This window comes from Neovison vison, chromosome 2, assembly GCF_020171115.1.
Source record: "Neovison vison isolate M4711 chromosome 2, ASM_NN_V1, whole genome shotgun sequence".
Lineage (NCBI taxonomy): Eukaryota > Metazoa > Chordata > Mammalia > Carnivora > Mustelidae > Neogale > Neogale vison.
In genome coordinates this window covers 55,579,856-55,601,751 of record NC_058092.1, presented here as the reverse complement: position 1 = coordinate 55,601,751, position 21,896 = coordinate 55,579,856, and the positions used below count along the sequence as shown (strand labels likewise).

The following is a 21,896-nucleotide window of genomic DNA, read 5'->3' as shown; positions in this document are numbered from 1 at the left end:
GTCATTTACTAGAGTGACTGTGTGCTAGGGAAAAGGAAATACCTAGACCTTTTGAGGGTTATCAAACATTGGCTAATTGATATTAATTCCTGGGTATCTATATCACTGTAATCTACCAGTGAAACTGGGGGCTTATGTAAGTCCAACATTAATCAAAGTCTAAGCCCTAATTTGAAACACAGTGGACCCAGTAGGTCTACAGACCCACTGTGTGGTTATTTATCCAGTTTTTGAATGCATAATTAGAAAAGATACATGTTTAGACATAAAAGATGTATGTGGCAACTGGCAAAATCCTTACATTGGCTTAGACTCGGAATAAAAACCATAACAGTAGAAAGAAGGAATCATCTGGAACCTTCCTATCTTACCAGAAGAGTAACCAAAGTGAATGGCACATCTTCAGGGAAATTGCAAAGATTAGTGTCCATCACCAAGACTTGGAATAATTCACGAGTGGTGATACCTATCACATGCCCACTTAAGTGGCTTGTTTGTCCAGTGCAGAAGGCAGATCTTGACAGATATCTGAAGATGATCATAAGCTTAATCAGGAGGTAACTTCAGTTGTAGTTAATGTTCTACATGTTGTATTGTTACAGAAGCTGATTAACACTTACGTGGTGGAGATAGTAAAACTAGTTTGGAGTGGGTTGAAGAGCGATGGGGGGGTGGTTATAGAGAGGGTAGAGCCATGGTCAATCAATGGATAGTAAGGCCAAGTTTACTGAGATCGGAGGATCAAAAAAGCCCATTTATGATGGATTTGTAGGGAGTTCAGTTGTAAACACACTGAGTTTGAAATGTCTTTGTATTTTCAATGACTAATTTGATTACTGGTGTGGTATTTGTGAATGGGTCATGATTGACTATGACTTCAATAAATTGTCATTTCTTTATCCTAGTTATTCTTCTTTATACAGTTGATAAACACTGAACTTGGTAATTGAAGGAGGAAACGGTATTGCCAGACTTCTTATAAAAGCAAGTTTGTTCACCTACCCCGAATGAGCAGGACTAAATTCTCAATATATTAGGGCCAAATCTGTGTCTAGTCACTTAGAGCTGTAGAACTCAGGGCATGCCTAAGACTCCTTCTTGGCCTTTGTTTTCCTGTTTATCAGTTGTTTTACCATACCTACTTCCTAGAGTGATAATGATAAAAGAAAATAATAAATTACAATAGCACATGGCCTGGCTGACCACCAGTGATCAAAAAGTTTATTCCTTCCAGCCCAGCATAGAGAAGTATGAGGCATTGCTGAGAAGTTCCATGCCCCTTCCATGCTTTTTAGGTCTCAGAATTTTAAGGGCATTATCCAAATAGTAAACACACATGATCTTTGCTCCCTGGCTATAAAATAATCAGTGGTGCAACAGGGCAGGTCACTGGGATGATCTAGGCAGGCAGTGAAAGAAGAAATTAGTAAATGGAGGTAGACACCAAAAAAACCCTACATAAATTCCACTATGAGAAGAGCAAGTGAGCTAAGGGAAAGGGAGAAGTGCAGGGAAAAGAAATAACAGGAATTACTTTAATAAATATTATACAGAATTAATTTTCCTTGTGGAGAAACATGATGGCTAAAGCAAAGTTTTGATAAAAAGACATGATTTAATTACAAAGAAGATTTTTCTGCTGGTAATTCCACAGAGCAAAATACAAAATATGTTAAGCTGCAATGTTGACATTCCCAAATAGAGTAGACTTGTATACCAATGAGAACATTTTAATCATTTTTCCAATCTTGCACAATTTCAGATGTTTCCACTTTTATTCAGTTTAATACATAATATCTAAGTCTCATGGATATAATTCTGTGATTAATATTCATGAGGTTAGGAAACAGGTCTGAGCACCTGAAATACCTAAAAGTACCAAAAAGTCTAAATACCTGTCATAAAAAAACCCAACTAGAGGGTGAGCACCTATCTCTACAAGCACCTGATACAAATGCTTGATTTTATTAGAATCCACAGCACTTTCCTAAGGGTCCATAAAGTATTCCTGTGTGAGAAAGGTATTCCTGTGTTGAGAAAAATCCAATATAGTTCTTGGCCTGTCTACAGCAGTGCTTAACAAATATTTTTAAATAAATAACATAATCATGCTGAGAAAAACAACAGTAATTTCATTTTTATACAGTGTAAGTGGGAATACAAAATTGGTACAATCTTTTTGGAGATAAATTTGTTAATGCTATTAATTAAAAAAAACATAACCTTTAGTTAAACAATTCCACTTCCAGAAACTTATACCTCTACAAAGTTGAATGGACAAGGATAATCAAAGCTTCATTGTTTATAAACCAAAAAACTGGCAACAACCTAAATGTCCATGGGAAAGGTTACATGAATTATGATGCATCTAGCTAATGGAATTTTCAGCAGCTGTTAAAAATAATGAGGTAGAATTTCTTTATTGCAACAGAAAGATCTTTAAAGAATATTAAGTGAAAAACAGAAAGTTTGCATAATAATGATAATAGCAGTAATTATTACTATTATAAATATTGTGAAGTATGGACTATATTCTAAGTATTTTACCTTTATTAACTCATTCAATTCTCACCACAACCCTATGAAGAGGGTGCTACTGAGATCCTCATTTTATGGGTAAGGAAACTGAGGCACAGTATTGTCAAGTAACTTGATCAGTCACAAAATTAGTGTCAGAGGCAGTGTCTGGCTTGAGGCTCAGTGTTGTTACCTGGTTCTATTCTATGTGTGTTAAAAAATGTATAAAAATTCATGTGTCTAGGGGTGCTTGGGTGGCTCAGTGGGTTAAGCCTCTGCCTTCAGCTCAGGTCATGATCTCAGGGTCCTGGGATCGGGCCCTGCATTGGGCTCTCTGCTCCGCGGAAAGCCTGCTTCCTCTCCTCTCTCTGCCTACTTATGATCTCTTTTTCTGTCAAATAAATAAAATCTTTAAAAAAAATCAATGTGCGTAAATATACACATATATGGATATGTACATACATATGTATGCATGTATGTATTCATATCTGCATGGAACATGGCACTAAATACAATCTCTGAACTGTTAGCAGTTGCTTTCTTTAAAGAGTTGGTAGAAGAGGAAGAGGAAAAGATACTTTTTATGTGACACAAGTTTATTTTGCTTGTTTGCTTTTGTTATGAGAGATATTATTTTTATAGTAATTTTTTCACAGGTGGTTCCCAAAATATAACTACCTCGTTATTTTTCTTCTGCTGCTAGCAATTAAGGAAGACATCTGCCCATTTTCCCTCATTGTTAAAAAGCTATTCATTCAGCAAAAACATTTAAACTGTGCTAGGTGTCCCTGCCTGTCCTTGTCCTTAGGGAGCTCACTGCCTACTGGAACAGCCTGACATATAAACATGTAATTCCAGAGCTTCTATAATGGGGATGTACAAGGACAGGGTGGAAGGGGCACAAAGGAGAGATAACAATTCTGTGGAGTTCATGGAGGGACAGTGTGAAAGAAGGCTGGCAAAGAGGAGGTAATTCTTTGCCTAAATACTAAAGGAAAAGCAGGAGTTCTTGAGGAAACAGGGGAGAGGAGGAAGAGAAAAAGCATCCTTTTTGCTTTCAGGAAAATGGGAGTAACGTCACAAAGGCAGGAAACCACATTGTTCTTCACAGGACTAGGCATAGTTTAATTTGGTTACAGCTTAGGGAGGGAAATGTGAGGAATGCCTCTGGAAATGCGGGCAGAAGGAACATCCTGTAAGTCCCTGTGGGTCATGTTAAGAACTTCATCCATGTACCATTGTTTCCTAAGGAATATGCAAAGAACAAAGGTGTTCATGGAAAAACTCAAAAGATATGATCAAAGGGTATGGATCAAAAGATCTACACAGAATGGAATATTATCTGGCCTTAAGAAGGAAGGAAATTCTGACATATCCTAAAAGCAGATGAACCTTGAAAACATTATTCGAAAATGTCAGACACAGAAGGACAAATACCGTATGATATACCACTTACATGAGGTACCCAGAATAGTCAAATTTATTGAGACAGAAAGAATAGGGTTACTAGATGTTGGGGTGAGGAGGAATGGGAATGACTTTAGTGGTTAATAATTTCAGTTAGAGATGATGCAACAGTTCTGGAGATGGGTAGTGGTAAGTTGCACAACAATGTGAATGTATTTAATGCCACTGAATTGTACACTCAGTGGTAAAATGATAAATGTTATACTAAGCATATTTTACCATAATAAAAAAAGGTTGAAATGGTAAATTCTATGTTATGTGTATTTGACCACAATTATAAAATATGGGATAAGAGAAATAAAAAAAGAGAGACAAAATAGATACATAATTCAAAATCAATTCTTTTTTCTTTTTGGCATTAAAATTAGGTATGTCATTTTTTTGCTCAAGTTGATAATGATGATTTGTTTCTGTTATATAATAATGGCTGCCACTTACTGAAAACTAGCTCTGCGCTAGTTTTACATCCATAGAGATAAGGAGATGCTGGCCCAGAGAGGTCAACTAATTGACCCAAGAGTACGTGGTTGGTGAGGGGACATGTCTAGGAATCTTAGAATCCGAACTCGGCTCCAAAACCCTTGCTCTGTCACCAATCCCCAAGGTGCTTGATTATCTTACTACTTTTTAAAATACGCCTTCATTTTGCTTAAGCAAGTTTTCCCTTGATCTGCAAAAATGTACTGTTTGTTTTCTGGGTTCATAAAATGTAAGAAGCCCAAGGCAATGCAGAATAAAATGTTTGTTGAGTGTTTCCTTTTATCCACGTATGATACTTTTGAAGGGCTTTGACCTTCTGAAAGAGAGACCAAAAGAGCATGCAAAGTGAGTCTAGACGCTCGCACCACAGAGAACTACTTCGCCAGCCACCTGTTACCGAGGGGAGGATGGTCCGTACTTTACTTGCGGCTGTTATCTGGAGAATACGGCTTCTGGGCCCCCGGCCGCCAGCTTCCCCGGCTTAGATACGCGGCCACAGAGAGACCCAGAGCAGACTCGCGCGCAGGCGCGAGGCTGCAGCGGCGTTCAGAGTCTGGGCTTTGCAGCCTGGCGCCCCGGTGTCCCCGAGTGGTTTCCCCCGCCTTTGCCTGTTCTCCCTTCGCGCCCGAGCTCAGGGTCGCCCCTGCCCCTTCTCCAGGCCCTCTCCAACCCATGCCCAGGCCAATCCCCGCGCGCCCCCTACCCTCTGACCCTGCGTTGCATAATGCCGGAGCGAAGTCCCCAAGGGTGTGAAACCCAGCGTTCCTGCCCCTGGGCGGGGACGGGCGGCGACCGTGCGGGGAGGCGAGGCGGCGAGGGCGCAGCCGGCACCGTCCACCGGCCAGGGCCCGGCGAGTCTCCCGGGATTAGGCCCCCCGCGCCGCTCGGCCCCACCGCCAGGCCCTCCCGCCGCTCCCTTCGCAGGCCGCCGCCGCCGCAGCCATGGCGGAAGTTCATAGACGTCAGCATGCCCGGGTTAAAGGAGAAGCCCCCGCGAAATCCTCCACACACAGACATGAGGAGGAGCTGGGGATGGCGTCGGCCGAAACGCTGACGGTGTTCCTGAAGCTGCTGGCCGCCGGCTTTTACGGCGTGAGCTCCTTCCTGATCGTGGTGGTCAACAAGAGCGTGCTCACCAACTACAGGTAGGGCCGAGGCGGCGGCGGCGGCGGCGGCCGAGGCCGGGGGAGGAGCGCGCGGCGGCGGCGGCAGGGCGCCGGCTCCCTGGACTTGCGCCGCTAAAGTTAAAGCTGAACAAAGTTGGGCGGGAGCTGGGGAGGGCGGGCGGTGAATGAGCGGCCGGGGCTGCGGGGTCGGCTCGGCGCGCGGGCCGGGGTGCGGGTTCAGCTCCGGGCGCGGAGCTCCGGACCGCCCCGTGCACGTTACGACCCCGGTGGGAAAGCGCCCATCTAGCCGCGCTCTGGAAACCTTTGCCCTTCAGAGCGATGGAGCGGAGTTGCTTCGTGACTTTTGGCTCTTGAGCATGCCAGGCTGGGAGCAGAGCGAGGGATGCCCTCCCTTCCCCGCAGCCTGGCCCGGGGACCCAGGCTTCAGGGTCCCTGAGGTCGCTGACAGCCTCTGGGGACGTGCGCATCAAGCTCATTTAAGACCGTTCTGCCGCTGTCACTGGGACCCTGAGGCAGAGGCAGAGGCAGAAGCAGAAGCAGAAGCATGTTTGTTGTAAAGATGTGAAACCGTTGAGGAGACCTAGGTCTTCTACCCGTTGAAAAATCCGTTGCAGGCTGCTGGCTGAAACTGGACGCGGACAAGATGAGACAAGTGGCCGCCGGAGGCTACAAAATCAGCGGCAATCAGCGGCGTTGCCTGACAACCAGCAGGGATTTTTTCTCACGTTTTCATTTGGGGAGACGTTGGTGTTTGTTTCAAAATACGTTTTAAGGTTGCAGATGTGCAAATTGAATTCACAGAACTGCTTTTGAGTTTTTCTGACCCTCTATTTCTCTCTGCCTTTTTTGTAGATTTCCCTCCTCACTATGTGTTGGGCTTGGCCAGGTTAGTTGGAATCTTCAGCATTACGTGGTTTATGTCGCTGGAACTTCTGTGTGTGTCTTTATATGTAGAACAGTGAATCTGTGTTCTCTGTTTGCAGATGGTGGCCACAGTGGCAGTTCTCTGGGTGGGAAAGGCACTCAGAGTAGTCAAGTTTCCTGACCTTGACAGAAATGTACCTCGAAAGGTAAAATAAAATAGAAATAATAAAATCTTTATTTTCTGAAAACAAGTCGCTCTATATTTTTATCAGTCCTCTGCATATGTAAAAAATTGCAGTTTTGAAGTTGCCCAGAATGGGTATAATGAAGGTAAAGAATAAATGTGGTATTACATGTTTTGAAAAGTCCTACAACTCCTTAAAATTAAGGGGAAAAAGACCCCCAGATATCTTGTGTTGTTTTAATTAATGAAGACTTGTTGGGAGCACAACTGCTTCTGCATTTTCTACATCCATCTAATCTAGCCGACGTATCCTACATTCATTATTCCTTGGGTTTATTTTCTTCTTCTTCTGCCTGCCTCTGCTTGACTCCACGTGCAGATGAAACGCCTTTCCCTTTTCTGCTGACATTAGAGCCATGGACTATTACATTATCATATTTTAAAGCAAGTGATGTTTCTGTCTTATATGGTTTGATCATACTCATATTTCTGTTTCTTTTTTTTCTTCTCCATTCTTCCCTCTCTTTGCCATAGTACTGCTGTTATCCAGGAATAATGTTTTATGGGTGCTTCATGGGGGCCAAAAATTGTATATGAGTTCTAATCTTATGTTTTAAGTGGAAAGAATTTGATCATATAAACAACTGTTTCTGTTTGAAAGGACCTTGTTTTAGCTATCTTTATTATTGAGCTTTGTTATCCCTTTTTAAATTTTCTAGACGTTTCCACTACCTCTACTATATTTTGGGAACCAAATCACGGGACTGTTCAGCACAAAGAAACTGAAGTATGGATAACTTTATTTTACTAGTGAGGTTAATATGATGTATTCTTAAAACTGTACTTGAATGTCAAATATTTAACACATTGTTATTGGAAAAAAAAGAACGAACCAGAAAGCTTTTGTTACTAAATAAGATTACACCAGAGGTTTTAGTTTAAATTCTTTGAGTTTGAAAACAAGGAGTTTTTGTTTGTTTTGGGTACCCCCCCAACTTTGATAGTAGGAGTCTTAAAATGTTATAAAATGCTGTTATAGGAGATTTTTATTATTTTATTATTATTTATAATATATTTATTATTTATAAATATATTTATTATTATTATTTTATTATTTTTCCAGAGCTACTGTAGTGAAGAATATATGCTAGGTTCCTGGGATTTCAATTCTTTAACACAATTTATAAATATTATATTTTAGGCAAATTCTATAAACAAAATCAGAGGGTGGGTAGGAGAACTTTTGTGGTTTTTCTTTTAACACGAGGTAGTTAAAGTAACATCAGATGGAACTCCGATACAAATACGATTAATATTATACCCATGAGCATACCACTGTAGAGGCAGCATGTTCACTTTTAGAAAGAAGCAGTAGTTTTCTCCTCTGTGACAATACTGTTTTATTATCCTCTAACCTCCTAATTCTTGACTTCTCCACTTGAGGAGTGTAGTATGTATTAGGTGTATGTGATATTACAGTTATACATATGGAGAAGCCATTTAACAGAAATTCGTGGTTTCACTACTTCCACTTAAGCTAACCCCAGGAATATAGATGATTGTAAAACAGAATGGGGAGATCTCTGAGGATCAGAGACAAAGCGTTTTTCATTTCCTCTTTCTTCAGACCCAAGAAATGTGACAGAGTGACTATGATGATATCTCTCGGGCAGGGTTCGTGGAAGTCGAATTTATCATGCATGGGTGGGGCATCCTTTTCCATCTCATTACCCGCTCTGGAAGAAATGTAGACCTGCCGCAAAGTGCTGCTTGTATAGAATTTGCTCTTTTTCATCCATTGTCATCCATCTATCCATCCATTCATTCACACCCTATCTCTGGTTGCCAGCTAAGTATAAGGCATTTGGAGTGAGATGGGATGTATTCAGAAATAACGATATTGCAAGAGACTGTGTTTGACTAGTGCAGGCAGAGTGCTCTGATAATTTAGAGGAAGACAAAAGTACTTCCACAAAAAGGAGTATTTCGTGGGGTGAGATTATCATAGATGCTGTTTGGAGGGTTGGAGATGTCGTTTTGTGGGGGGTGGGTGGGAAATAAAATCAGTCTAGTAAAGAAGGACGAAAGAGGTCTTTTTCTTTTAAAACTAACATGGTTACTGTTCAGGGTGTTTGTATAATAAGTAGTGTAAAATTAAAAAGTGGCTGTTACTAGTCTTTGATAATAGATATGTGATTGCTGCCATTTTTTGTAGGTAGCCTGAAGTTTTTCACTTCTTGTAGTTTTATAAAAGCAACTCTTTCAGGCTTTCAAATAAGAATTACTTCTAGAGAGGAATAAAGGTTTAATTTAATCACAGATTAACCAACATGGAATGAAATTAATCAGCATAATGGAAGGAAGAGACTAGCATTATTCTAAGGTACTTATTTGGAGAATCTTAGTTCAAAAAGTCAATCACTAAACTTTATTTTACCTAATTATATTTTTTCTTGTTTTAAAATTTTCTGCAGCTTGCCCATGTTTACAGTTCTGAGAAGGTTCTCCATCCTGTTTACAATGTTTGCTGAAGGAGTTTTACTCAAGTGAGCTAAATTTCTTTTCTTTTTTTTTTTTTTAAAGATTTTATTTATTTATTTGACAGAGAGAGATTACATGTAGGCAGAGAGGCAGGCAGAGAGAGAGAGGAGGAAGCAGGTTCCCCGTTGAGCAGAGAGCCCGATGTGGGACTCGATCCCAGGACTCTGGGATCATGACCTGAGCTGAAGGCAGCGGCTTAACCCACTGAGCCACCCAGGCGCCCCTGAGCTAAATTTCTAATATATATGTATATATCTAGTCTTTAACAGACTTTAGTCATCTTGAAAAGGGGCCAGCATATGTGAAATAGTAAAATTACTTCTCTTATTTCTGCTTTATCTTTCAAGAAGTTTAAGGACTTTCTTTTTTTGCTATAGTAGTTGATAGTTTATGGGATCAGTAGTTGGGAAGATTATGAATTGGAATTGGAATCTGTCTGAACATGAGATACACTTTCCAGAATTCCTGTACCTACTGTTGCCACAAGTGATGCTGGGTCTGAAACATCAGTATAGGTTTTACATAATGTTCCTGTCTTGGCTACTTTACTACAAATGTGTGTGACCTTTTTCTACTGAAAGAAATTCTGATTTGCAAAAATTCAAACTCAATAATAATAGCAAATATAAGAATAAAAAAAATGAATATACTTGTTTTGTATAAGGAAAACTTCTTTTTTGTCTATATTGCAGAATGAATCTTTGTGAATAACTACAGGTACATGTATGCACTTTAAATTATTTTATTTTGTAGGAAGACTTTTTCCTGGGGTATTAAGATGACTGTATTTGCAATGATTATTGGAGCCTTTGTAGCTGCCAGGTAAGAATGTATTTCCACATTAGGAAATTATCAATAGTTATTAATAATCAATTACTAATAAAAAGAATTTTGTATAGGCTGAGTAAGAATCTGTCTTTGGGAGGCATCCAAAAGACTCTTTGGGAAGTTAGATTTTTCTAGGTCAAGGCTGGCAAAATCTGATTCTTCTACTTATTGAGCACATTCTATATGCAACACAGTATGTTTGCAACTTTACACATATTTATGCGTTCTTTACAACACATCTGAAAGATGTGGGTATAATTTTCCTATTTTCAGTTGAGGAAACGGAAACCTAAGTTCAGAAATTTGGTCGAGGTTACACAGCTAATAGATGGCAGCACTGGAATTTGAATTTGTGCCTAACTCCAGAGCCTGTGTGCTTCTATAAATCATGTGGTATTCTTTTACTTTATTTATATAGTGCTAAAGAAAATAGTGCTCAGAAAAGGCAAATGATAATGAATTCTTTCCTTGTGGTGGAATAATAAATAATAGAATATCTTTATTTGGCTTCACTTAAGATACAACATAAGTACCATGACTTATATATTCTATTAAATTAATGAAAATTTCCCCATTGTTTTTAAGTTTCAGTTTTAAAATACAGGGAGAAAATATATGCTCAAAGACTGAGAACATTAAAGTGTTGGCTAGAAGCCTTCTACATTTTACTTTGACTAGGGCATGCATGTATGGGTTTGCTAATGCTGCAAATTCTGCCTGACATTTATTTTCTGTCTGGGGTTCAGTGTGCTTCTTGGACTGGCTCATTTGCCTTCATCATTCCTGTAGTATAGGCAGGGGGGAAATACTGTAAGTCACATTCCACCCCAAATCTCCCAAGTGAAATTGCATTCTTTAAAAAAAAAAAAAAAAAAAAAGACGAAAAAGGATAGAAAACTTGGTTACTAGAATTTGATTATATGGCTGACTGTTTTTTCCTTTAGGTAATATAGCCTTCTTGAAGAAAAATTCTATGTGAGCCTCTGACCTTTTTGAAGCAGTTCTGTAAAGCTGGTGGGATTCAGAATTGAACCAAACAGGAGTGCTCAGGGCCAACCAACCCTGACCTACAAAAAGTTTCTAAGGAGGATTTTCTTGGGATGAGACTTAATCTAATCAGAACACTTGACTAGGGAAAAAGATTGGGAGGAAGGGAGTCTGAAGTTAGAAGGTTGTCAGGCTGCTTGGAAGAGGGGTTATACATAAGGCTAGTTCTGCCTGGAATTGCAGGGGCATCATGTTTCTCAGAAGTCCCATTCCATGCACTGGTTTAGCTATGAATACATAGTATCTTCGCACAATCACAGGATGTTGGGCCCCTATTTTTAGCTAGAGTGCTAAAGTACACTGAAGGCATATTTTCTTAGGTTTTTTGTTATTCTGTTCAGTTTACTAAGTTCTGTTCTTGTGCCTGGTGTTCAGCTAAATACTAGAAAACACCAGTTTCCCTAATCCTGCTAGTTATAGGCTTTTTAAGTAATCGTTCAAGTATTTGAGTTCCTAGTGTGTGCTTAAACACTGCTGTAGCTTGATCTCAGAACTAACTATAATCTATACTTCAGAAATTCCACTCAGTGACTGACCCAACCACCTGTACAGCCTGCCTTTTGTGTGAATGAGTCCTTGGAAAATGACATGTTAACAACTTCATCCTTTTGGTTTCCTTCTCTCGGAAATTGAGCTCTGATGCCTTCTTCCTGCTTCAGACGTATTATAATGGCAAATTTGGTTACTTGTTCTTGTTGTCTGACTTTGAATTCAGAGCGGTGTGCTATTAACTGACATGACTAATTATTGCTAACGATTGTGTTTAAGAGTTAGTACTTCTCATTTCTGAAGACTTCCCTATTGAGTATGAAATTGCTCATTATAACCAGGAATCAAGAAGTACTAATCACTGATAAAATGCCTAATGTTCACTTAGCTAGATAAGAATATGTTCTTCTATGTTCTTCTATTTATTGTACATTCAGATCTTTTCAAAATTACTGGCATGTTCTTTAAGTTACTAAAGTGTTGCTTGTGTTTTACAGCTCTGACTTGGCATTTGATCTGGAAGGATATGTTTTCATTCTGATAAATGATGTCCTGACAGCAGCAAATGGCGCATATGTAAAACAGAAATTAGATTCAAAAGTAGGTAGCAATCTAAATCCTTAAGAGATGTTTATTGGTTATGGGAGTGGTAATGCTTATTTGTCAGGAAAAAAAGCTGGGAATAAAGAAAACTACTTCGGAGAGCTGGGGAAGACCTAGGGATCTCTGAGGGTAAAATGCCCATGCTTTGCTCCTCCATAAGAAATTCTTTCAGTTATTAATTAGCAAATTAGATTTTATAGTTAGCTTTTCTGGAAGGGATTGGTGATTATAGACTTTGGGAGAGATGTAATTAGGATTGTTCATTACAGGAAAGTGTTCATGGCCATATTCTAGAAGGGTTGGTGTGGAACCTGGGCAAGAAAGAAATATCTGGAAGTTCTTGAGCAGATTTGAGAAGTGAGAGTTGAAAGGGGCTGCAGATCAAGAATGCATTTTGTCTATTTGTCCCACCAAATAGTGGGAAACTTTACGGAGCAGGAGAATTGCTCTCCCTCTTAGGAGCAACACTGAGTTCCTTGGCCTAGCTCTCATACACACGAACTAGCCACACCTATCCTTTTTTTCTTAACTTGCAGCATGCATACAAAGTCTTTACAAGTATTTTTTGTTTGTCGGTCTACTATATACTTTAAATATATACCCACTAAGTTTTATTTTTAGATCAAGCCAGACCATCAGAAAGCGGAGTATTTGAGCCTCATTGCTTTCACTACATTATGGCATAAGTTCACATTATTGTAAGCAGCTGTGTAGGGGTACCTGGGTGGCTCAGTCAGTTGAGCATCTGACTCTTGGTTTCAGTTTGGGTCGTGATCTTGGGGTCATCAGATTGAGCCCCATGTAGGCTCCATACTCACTAGAGAATCTGTTTGGTGTTCTCTCCCTCCATCTCCCCTCGACCCCCCCACAGATGCAGAAATTCGATCTCTCTTAAATAAATAAATCTTAAAAATAATAAGCAGCTGTGTAGGACTCAGCTGTATAAATCATAGGGTTGTTGTTGAAGGAGCTGTCCTTTCTATCATGATGTGTCTTGTGTAAGGACCCACATGAGATTTCACAGATGCCACTATAGTGTTTTCTGAACCGTGGTATATTTTTTATTTCATAATTAAATTTTATAACTGACTGTGACTTTATCTTATTTCCCTACCCATGTTTTCTAAACCATATGACCTTATCGAGTGAGTTTTAGTCTGCTCTATTATATGTAAAATATTTCTGAAACTACTTCAGGTCATTTTTTTGAGTTGAGATCAGAAATACAAATGCCCAACTACTCAGGGGTAGTATTAATGTCAAGTTTGTATTGTCTAGGTAGGGGTCTTTGCCTTCTCCACATAGAACGAGTGGCCATCCTAGTAGCCTTCATTATTCTCAGAGGTTTGTTTTGAAGATTTTTGAAGAAATGGGAATAGGGTCAGTGTAGATTGTTTCCAACAAATTTTCTTTAAATATACTTTTATGTCTTGTTCTCCATTTATTTGCTGTGGTGACTGTATGATTGTATTTTAATAGAAGCTACTACTGTTAAAAATTCTTATCTTTTTGAAACAGCTAGAGAAAAGGGAGCAGTTAGAGGTTTAGCTTTAATATGTTTCTGTTTTTTTTTTTTTTTTCCTCAGCCCATTTGCTGCTTTGGAAAATAAGTACCAGTGATAACATTCCATTTGTCCAGCACTCTCCACTGTCTGAAACAGTACTGTCCAATAGAATTTTCTGTGTTGATAGAAGTCTTATATATTTCTGCTGTCCATTAACGGGAGCCACTAGTCACATGTGGCTGCTGTTGAGCACTCGATAAGTGACTGGCACAACCGAGGAACTGGATTAGTAGTTTAATCATAATTAAATTGAAATAACTGCACATGGCTAGTGGCTACTATATAGGACAGTACAGTCTAGAGTACATCCCAGAACCTACAAAAAGCAATGCGTGCTTCTGAGTATTCCCAGGAGAGTCCTTCAGTTTCTCACTTAAAAATGACGTATGACTCACTTGCATTAGAACTTTTAATCATATTGATCTGCTTTTCATACTTCATGGATTAGGAGCAACATACTAGGAGATGGAATTCAATTTAGAGGCAGAGAGGTGGTATAAAAGGTCAGCTAACAACAGAAGATACAAACAGGAAAACTATAAAAGTCAGATGGAAGTTCTCAAAAATGGGGCAATTAAATGACATTAAGGGTGATATCCTATAAGAACATAATACAATAATGCGTATTTATGATGATACCTTAAATTCAGTATTAGTTGATGTACTACTCTGTTTAAGAGGCAGGGGAAAAGATTTCAAAATAGTTAAGATGAGAAAATAAGAACAGTTTGACATTTAAGTTTTTGGTATTTGTCAGTTGTCTGGATGGTGTGTGTCTGTGTGTAGGCATCCTCTACTTCCTAGATCACACTCGTATCTCTGGCTGACAGAGTATCTGTTGTTAAAGGTTGTTTTCTTCTTCTATGGCCTTTTCCTTGCTGCTTTAGAAATGAGGCACATCTTTTCATTGATGCCAAGGCCACCACAAGCAGTCAATTATTTGTTTTATCTGAGAGGCAGTATGGCCACACTTAGGTGCTGTTAATAAGTCAGAAGTTTTAGTATCACCGATAGTTTCAGGACTGCTAAAATCATGGTCCTTTGAGCTTAAGTCACATGGTATAAAGACTTTGTGCTGCATTTCCGACCTGAATGCAGCTATTGAGTTTAAAACATTTTTAACTTAAAAAAAATCATACAGATAATACATATTTATGATGGAAGTAGTAGAAGATGTAGACAAGCAAGAAAAAGAAAATCTAAATCTCCCTCAATTCTACCATCAAGTGAGCAGCACAGTTTTGGAGGGTAAGTGTGTGCACTCGCATTTGTGTGTGCACACTTAACTGTATACAATTTTAAATGAAAAAGCAACATATAATGTTTTCTAACCTATACTTTTCATGTAATGCAGTTTCATGAACCTCTTTCCTTGTCAGTATTATTTAACCTTTTTAGTGGTTGCATAATATTTCTTTCTATGATTGTATCCTCATCTAACCGCCTAGTTCTCTCTTGTTGGGTATTTGTTCCCAGTATTTCAAAGCTGCTTATGAGAAGGTAGATTGACTTTTCACATCATTCAGTCTCCTTACATCAGAGAAGTTAGTAGATAGTAGATCTATAACTACTCCTTCATCCCCACCCTGCCCCTGTCAAACTCTAGCCTACTTTTTCAGGTGACTGCTTCTGGCTGAATGTTTTAGAAATGTGCAAATCAAAAGTGAACCCAGATTTCTCATACGCTCCCTGTATTTAAAGACATACCTGGTTCTTTTGTTGTTCCCCAGTAGCTGAGGGCACAATGAATCACACTTTTGCAAACTGTAGGTAATCTTCATTGAAACTCACCTATACATTTTCAGAAATACTTCACTGGCAAGTTACACTGTGTTGGTCTAGATAGGAGCGTGTGTGTTGGTATCTATCCATCTCTCTCTCTCAAATGGCACTTCGTTGTGGTTCTGAAAAGTTCAAGGCCTCAGGGTAGTGTTTGTATAGAAGGCTGTGTGTATATTCAAAGTAACGGCTTCCCTGCTTGCTGCTTGGAGGTAGCCAATTGATATTATTTTTATTTCTCTGATTTTTAGCACTCAGTGAATCTCAGACAAATTTAAAATCTTGTATGTTTGCTCTTTTTTTCCCCCTTTTCAAAGCTTACATTATTTCTTAATGTTTGCAAAACAGCTGATTTGCTGTCTGTATGTTTGGGGAGCTGTGTGTGTGTGTGTGTGTGTGTGTGTAGGGGTGTGTGTGTATCCTGTATAGAGTTGTGTATGTCTGTCTGCTAGAACCAAATGAAACACCTAATTATTTACTATTCTAGGAGCTGGGGAAATATGGCCTGCTCTATTACAATGCACTGTTCATGATTCTGCCCACCTTGGCCATTGCATATTTTACAGGAGATGCGCAAAAGGTAAGACTTCTTAATTATGATTTAATGTCTTATTTTTTTGAGCTGTATTATTGCTTGTGTCCACAGATAGACTGTGGGGTTGGTAAAAAGTAATGTGCTCACTGAGTGACCAAAAACTGAGAGCTTATTTTTTTAGCTTGTTAATGTCATGCTAACCTTTTTTTCTTGGCGTAAGTATTGGATAGTACTAAAATGGCTCAAAATAGCTTTGGCTCTTACCATAAAAATAGTGCGTGCCAACTAGTGTCCTTCTCTTATGTGTCAGAAAGCTAGAGGGAGGAAATTTTTACATTTCTACTGAACTACAAAATAAGAATAGTGGCAGGCTATCCTCAAGAAACAAAAAATCCTGAATTAGTAAGGTTTCTTCAAACCTAAACAAAATGCTTGGCTTTATAGAAGTTCTGTTTTATCGTACAGTTATTATGCTGGCTTAAATCCCAAGCTGAGTTTTTTCCTCAGGAGATATTTAGCACCATGTGGTAACTTAACTGTGTAAATAGGAAAATAGGAACTTATATAATACTTTACTCATTTTCTGAAATGATTAGCTAAATAAACCCAGAATAGAGTAGCAAATAAATCAATACAACATTTTTTCTTTAAAGGAAACCCATATTCATAGGAGAAAAATTGATAAATAATCCATTTTGTTAGGATTCACAAAATTTGGCAAACTAGATAAAAACCTAGAATTTACTAAATTTTTGTAACAAGATTTCTTCTAATGAGTCCTCTGGCTAGTAGTCTCTTCAGAACAAATGTGTTGATTATTTACTCTAATGACAGAGACAATTTCTACATACCAATGGGAGCCAAAATAAAAGTTCTGAAAATAGTTAGATTATTAAAAAATTGTTCTTCAAAGATAGAAGACCTTATAAAGCTTATAAAGGTGCTTTGTTTTATTCATCAAGAATGCTTTCTTTTTAAAAACTGGCACAGAGGGACTCCTGAGTGGCTCTGTCAGTTATATGTCTGCCTTTAGCTCAGGTCATGATCCCACATCCAGGACATCCAGATCAAGTCCTGCATCAGGCTCTCTGCTGAGCAGGAAGTCTGCTTCTCCTTTTCCCTCTGCTTCTCCCTCTCCTTCTGCCTCTCCCCTTGTTGTGGTCTCTCTCTGACAAATATATAAAGTCTTTAAAAAAATTTAAAAATAAAAAAATAAAAAACTGGCATAGATCATCTTGAACAGGTATAAATGTTTTAATGAACTGTGACCTGGCTGCCAGCAGACCTAAAAGTGACTCCAAAGTAGGAAATAGAGCTGTTGCTCTGACTAATAAAGAGTGTTGAATAAATATTTTATGATTGTGAAAAAAGTGGGAAGAGAAACTAACATTTATTGAGTCCCTATTATGTGCTGGTTACTTCATGTTGTAATATAATGTAGTCCCCAGAACAGTTCTAGAAAGTTTGAACTATCTCTCTTTTACCAATGTGGAACTAAGGATTCAGGGAGACTTAGTCTCTTGCCCAGTGCCATCCTGTCGGTGGGTAGAGTCAGGGTTTCAACTCAGGCCTAACTCCAGAAGCCACGGTCTTTCCAGTGTTCGTCCTCCCTCTAGGAGACTCTGGCAGAAGCACCTCTTACTCTTTAGCTTTGGGCCAAGGATGTAACGTAAAGTAGCCGGGCCCCTCATGGCAGCATGGGTGGTTCCAAATCTTGAGGCCAATCTGTACACGACAAGTTGGAAGAATTAATATAGTTAGGTATTTTATAGACTTGGCAAAGATGCAATTCTCATTAATTGGAAACTTTGACGAGTAGCTTGTAGATACTTGAAAAAAATGGACCAAAGGAGATAATTCTTCATTCCAAAGGGATGATCATTTAACTAGAAGTTATCTGCCAGGTTATAGCATTATTCATGCATATTTGAAAGTTCAGTTAACATTCAGCTTGTAAAGCTGATTGAGAGTGTTTCATCAGAGTGAATATAGGTTGAGGTTTAGATTTTTCCTCTTATTTTTTTCTTTTTTATGTGGAGGAGTAGAATTTGAGTAATATTTTTGTTGTTTCCAACAAAAGTGCCAGGCAAAGGTCAAGAAAGGTTTATTTTGGAAGAAATGTTTTTTAAAAAAATGACAGAATTCACCTAAATACTTTCAAGCTAGGATGATAAACTAGTAGAAGATGAATTTATTTCTCTGTAATCAAATCCTGTCAGCATTTTGGTTTCACATAAATGTTGTTTATCCTCACTCTTATTATTAGTTAATATTGTTCTTATAAAACATTTTCTGGGGGGTAGATGGGCACACTGGCTGGCAGTCTCATAATATCATACTTTTTTTCTTAACATTCTGTCCTTCACATGCTCTCCTTCTGACCTTCTCAAATAGTTAAGTGTTACTGTATGTCTCACTATGTTAGGCTCAGGTGATAAGAAAAAAAGATGAATTAGATGGCTTTCTTGCCTTTGAGGACCATAGAGTTTTCTTGGGGAGTAGACCTATCAACATCAGAGCAAAACTGTTATAGGTTCTGTGGGAGAAGTGTTTTGGGGGCATCGTGGGATGTAAAAAGGAATCATTTCTGTCTTCTGGTTGGGGATGAGATGCCTCATTGAGTTTTGCCTCCAAACAGAATTGAAATATAAGTGATATGAATAATCAGTGTTGTCTTGGTAGGTTATAAATTACATTTGAAACTTAGGAAGTGAGAATTCTGTTTGACTCTGTTCCTAAATTCCTTAGGAGACAATATACTGCAATTTCATTTTAAGTTCAATTGAGATGAGTATTCCTCAGCATCTTCATTGTGCTAAGAAAGCTATATGTTAAGTTCTCTGTGGCATATATGAGAAATATGACGTAGTCCTTGCCACACGAGGGAGATGCTGGCATGTTACAGGGATGGTGTAAGATCTGGCACCAAAGTGCATGCCCATCAGTCAGTACAATAAATATTTAGGAAGAAATGGGTGTGGGTTGAATATCAAGATTCGCTTTTTAGAAGAGATGGGGCTTGGTTTTCTTGTCCACCAAGAACAAAAAGAAATGCTAACCTGAGCCGGGAGGTGTTAGAGATATAACTCAGGTAGCCAGCTTGCTCTTACTACCCAGCACAGAAACAGTGTGTGGAAGCCACAGGCGGCCTGATGCATCCAGGAAGCTCACGGTGGTCTGTGATAGGCTGCGGTTGTTCTCCCGGTGCTGGAAGATTCATTTTCGTAGTAGTCAGTAGTCTGTCTGTCTGAAGTCCTGGCAGAAAGGGTTTCTCAGGACAGAGGGGATATATGGCAGGATTTTGCGTGAGAGTTTTCTAGTATTTTGATTCGTTTTCAGGAGGTATCTTTTAAACTTGTGCTTTTCCTTTAAGATGCATATGTGTGTAAATAGACGTGCATGTGTGTGTATTTTTTTTAAAGAGTGGACACTTTTTAATGGGGCAGTTTATCATTAAAGCTATTAGCAATTTGAGGCTACTTCTGGCCTTTAGGATGACTTTACTGAGTGGACTGAGACCAGTTTGTGTGGCTCTTTGGAAGGGTCCTCTAGTTGGAGGAAAGAGTGGGTTCTGAGTGCTGAAGTGGGAGTGCCTTACCTTCTTCACAAGGAGCATTTTTTGAGTAGGTGAATACCAGGAGGATCAAGGTGGGCCTTGAAGGATGTGGAGGAAGAGAAACCAAAGGAACATTTCAGGGGGAATGGATATCATGAGCACAGATGTAGTCGTGGGTTCAGCCTCATCAGTATTCTTAGAGGGTGGCAGTTAAAGACGTTGGAGACCTTCAAAGAGACCTTAGAGAGCATCTGGTTTAAGACTCTTTTTTCACCATTGGGGAAGTCAGGACCCAGATTGGGCTCAGGACTAGAACCCTGATTTCCTGACTAGTACTCTTGTTCCCCCCCACCCCGACCCCACGTATCATACCCGCCTTCCTTCTGAGTTGGGACAAGTGCTAGATACAGGAATTTGAAATTTACTCTGCAGAGTAAATCTGATGAATCCCTAAAAGTTCCTGACATAGGAGGTAGAGTGGAAAATTGGGGGCAGAATGCAGAAGAAACATCCAGTTGGATGAAGCAATTAGTAACATCCAGTTCTGGCCTTGACCGCTGTCTGATTTTGGATGAATCCCTTCTGCTCCTCCACCGTGCTGTGTCATGTGTAAACTGAGTAGGTTGTATCAGTTGAGTTGGTTAGTTTTCTAGGTAGGGCCCTTTCCTGGGCTGAGACAGAATTTCTGAGGAGCAGAAGGCATGCCCATGTGGAGACTAGCTGCTGCTGTTCTGACAGTTGGCATGAGCCCAGCTCCTCCCTGAGTCCCGAATACCAGTGCTTCTGAACTTGCTCTTCTCTTTTGGACTCCTGGCTTTCTTGACCCAGAGCCATTTTCCATGGAAGCTCTGTATGTATTATATGAAAAGATCAACAAGATAGATTTTTAAAGCGTGGTGTAAAATTGCGTATGTTATGCTATGTTTTGAATAAAATAGAAAGGGAAAAATAAGACTATATATATGTATACATTTTATTTGCTGATTTAGTAAAGAAACTCTGGAAGAATATGCAAGAAACAAAGTAACCACCAATTTGTGTCTGAGCCTATGTGTGAGAACAGGATAAGTATAGAACAGGAATGGGAGGGAAACTTTTCACTGTTTATCTTTTTATATTTTTTTGATTGTGGAGCCATGTAAATGTATTTTAAATTACCTTTTATAAAAGGAACAGTAAGAAAAAGATTAAGTTTTTCTATAAATAATGACTATCCTTGGATGAATCCCAGTTTAAAATTACTGGGGGTGGTGGGACAAATTAATTAATTCTCATTATTCAGAGGTGGAGACTCTTGACCCAGGATGCAGATTAAAGCAAAATCCAAATTGTTTTTCTCAAAATATCACTGTTAACCTTAGAAGGCAGAGGAGAGAAAAGTCTCCTGTGTTAGGGCAGGAATCCAGTAAGAGGGCTCCGAAAGTTCAGCTCCCCAGGGAGGCAGGAGTTCTACAGAGTAGTGGATGGGGCTTACACAGTCTTTAAGCAAGAATTGAAGGCCAAGGAAGAAGGAAACCTAAATTACCATAAAAATTGAAAGACAGGAGCCAATCGAACAGCTTACCCCAGTGAGCACATAATGCATATCCTTGGCAAAGCTTTCTGAGAAGCCAAATGTCTATATTGGGGGGGTGGGGGTGGTGGTGGTGGTGGTGGTGGGGTGTGTGTGTGTGTGTCTGTGTGTGTGTAGTTTTTTAAGAAGTTTATTCAAGGTTCTCAAAGTCCTGGCTTTACCAGAAGCCAGTGAACCAATATAGACAACATTTAGTTCTTTTAAAACATGTCTTCTAATTTTAAAACATTCTCTTTCTTAAAAATACAGTGTATTTGGGCGCCTCGGTGGCTCAGTGGGTTAAAGCCTCTGCCTTCAGCCCAGGTCATGATCCTAGCATCCTGGGATCAAGTCCCCCCATTGGGCTCTCTGCTCAGCAGTGAGCCTGCTTCCCCTTCTCTCTGCCTGCCTCTCTGCCTACTTGTAATCTCTGTCTATCAAATAAATTAAATAAATAAAAAATTAAAAAATTAAAAAAACAAAAACAAAAACAGTGTATTTAAAAGCCAGCTCAGTGTTAATAAAAGACATCTGGTTAACACGGATAAAGGTAGATCAAGCATCATTTGAATAATGGCTTTCCAGAGTGTCAGTTAAGACAGACTGTGTTTAAACTTGTTAGCTTTTGCCTCCAAAAGGGAATGTGTGCAGCACAAAGCCAGTGATTCACAGTCACAGGAATTGGAGCCTGGCTTTTTGACAGCATACCCTGCTAGGTGTTCTCACGTAGAGATGGAGGAACAGACCCCTTGCTGTAGCTCT

The 21,896-nt window shown here is 39.3% G+C and overlaps 1 protein-coding gene across 1 annotated transcript in view; it reads left to right on the top strand.

Moving 5' to 3' along the window:
- The first annotated feature begins 5,063 nt into the window (after positions 1 to 5,063).
- Positions 5,064 to 21,896, top strand: part of SLC35D1 (solute carrier family 35 member D1) — a 41,961-nt gene continuing 25,128 nt past the window's right edge. Inside the window, exons 1-8 of the mRNA XM_044238434.1 lie at positions 5,064 to 5,609; positions 6,444 to 6,477; positions 6,575 to 6,661; positions 7,359 to 7,426; positions 9,114 to 9,185; positions 9,934 to 10,002; positions 12,042 to 12,144; positions 15,979 to 16,071. Coding sequence (XP_044094369.1) covers positions 5,407 to 5,609; positions 6,444 to 6,477; positions 6,575 to 6,661; positions 7,359 to 7,426; positions 9,114 to 9,185; positions 9,934 to 10,002; positions 12,042 to 12,144; positions 15,979 to 16,071 — 729 coding nt within the window. The 5' untranslated portion in view covers positions 5,064 to 5,406. The remainder of the gene's footprint in view (positions 5,610 to 6,443; positions 6,478 to 6,574; positions 6,662 to 7,358; positions 7,427 to 9,113; positions 9,186 to 9,933; positions 10,003 to 12,041; positions 12,145 to 15,978; positions 16,072 to 21,896) is intronic.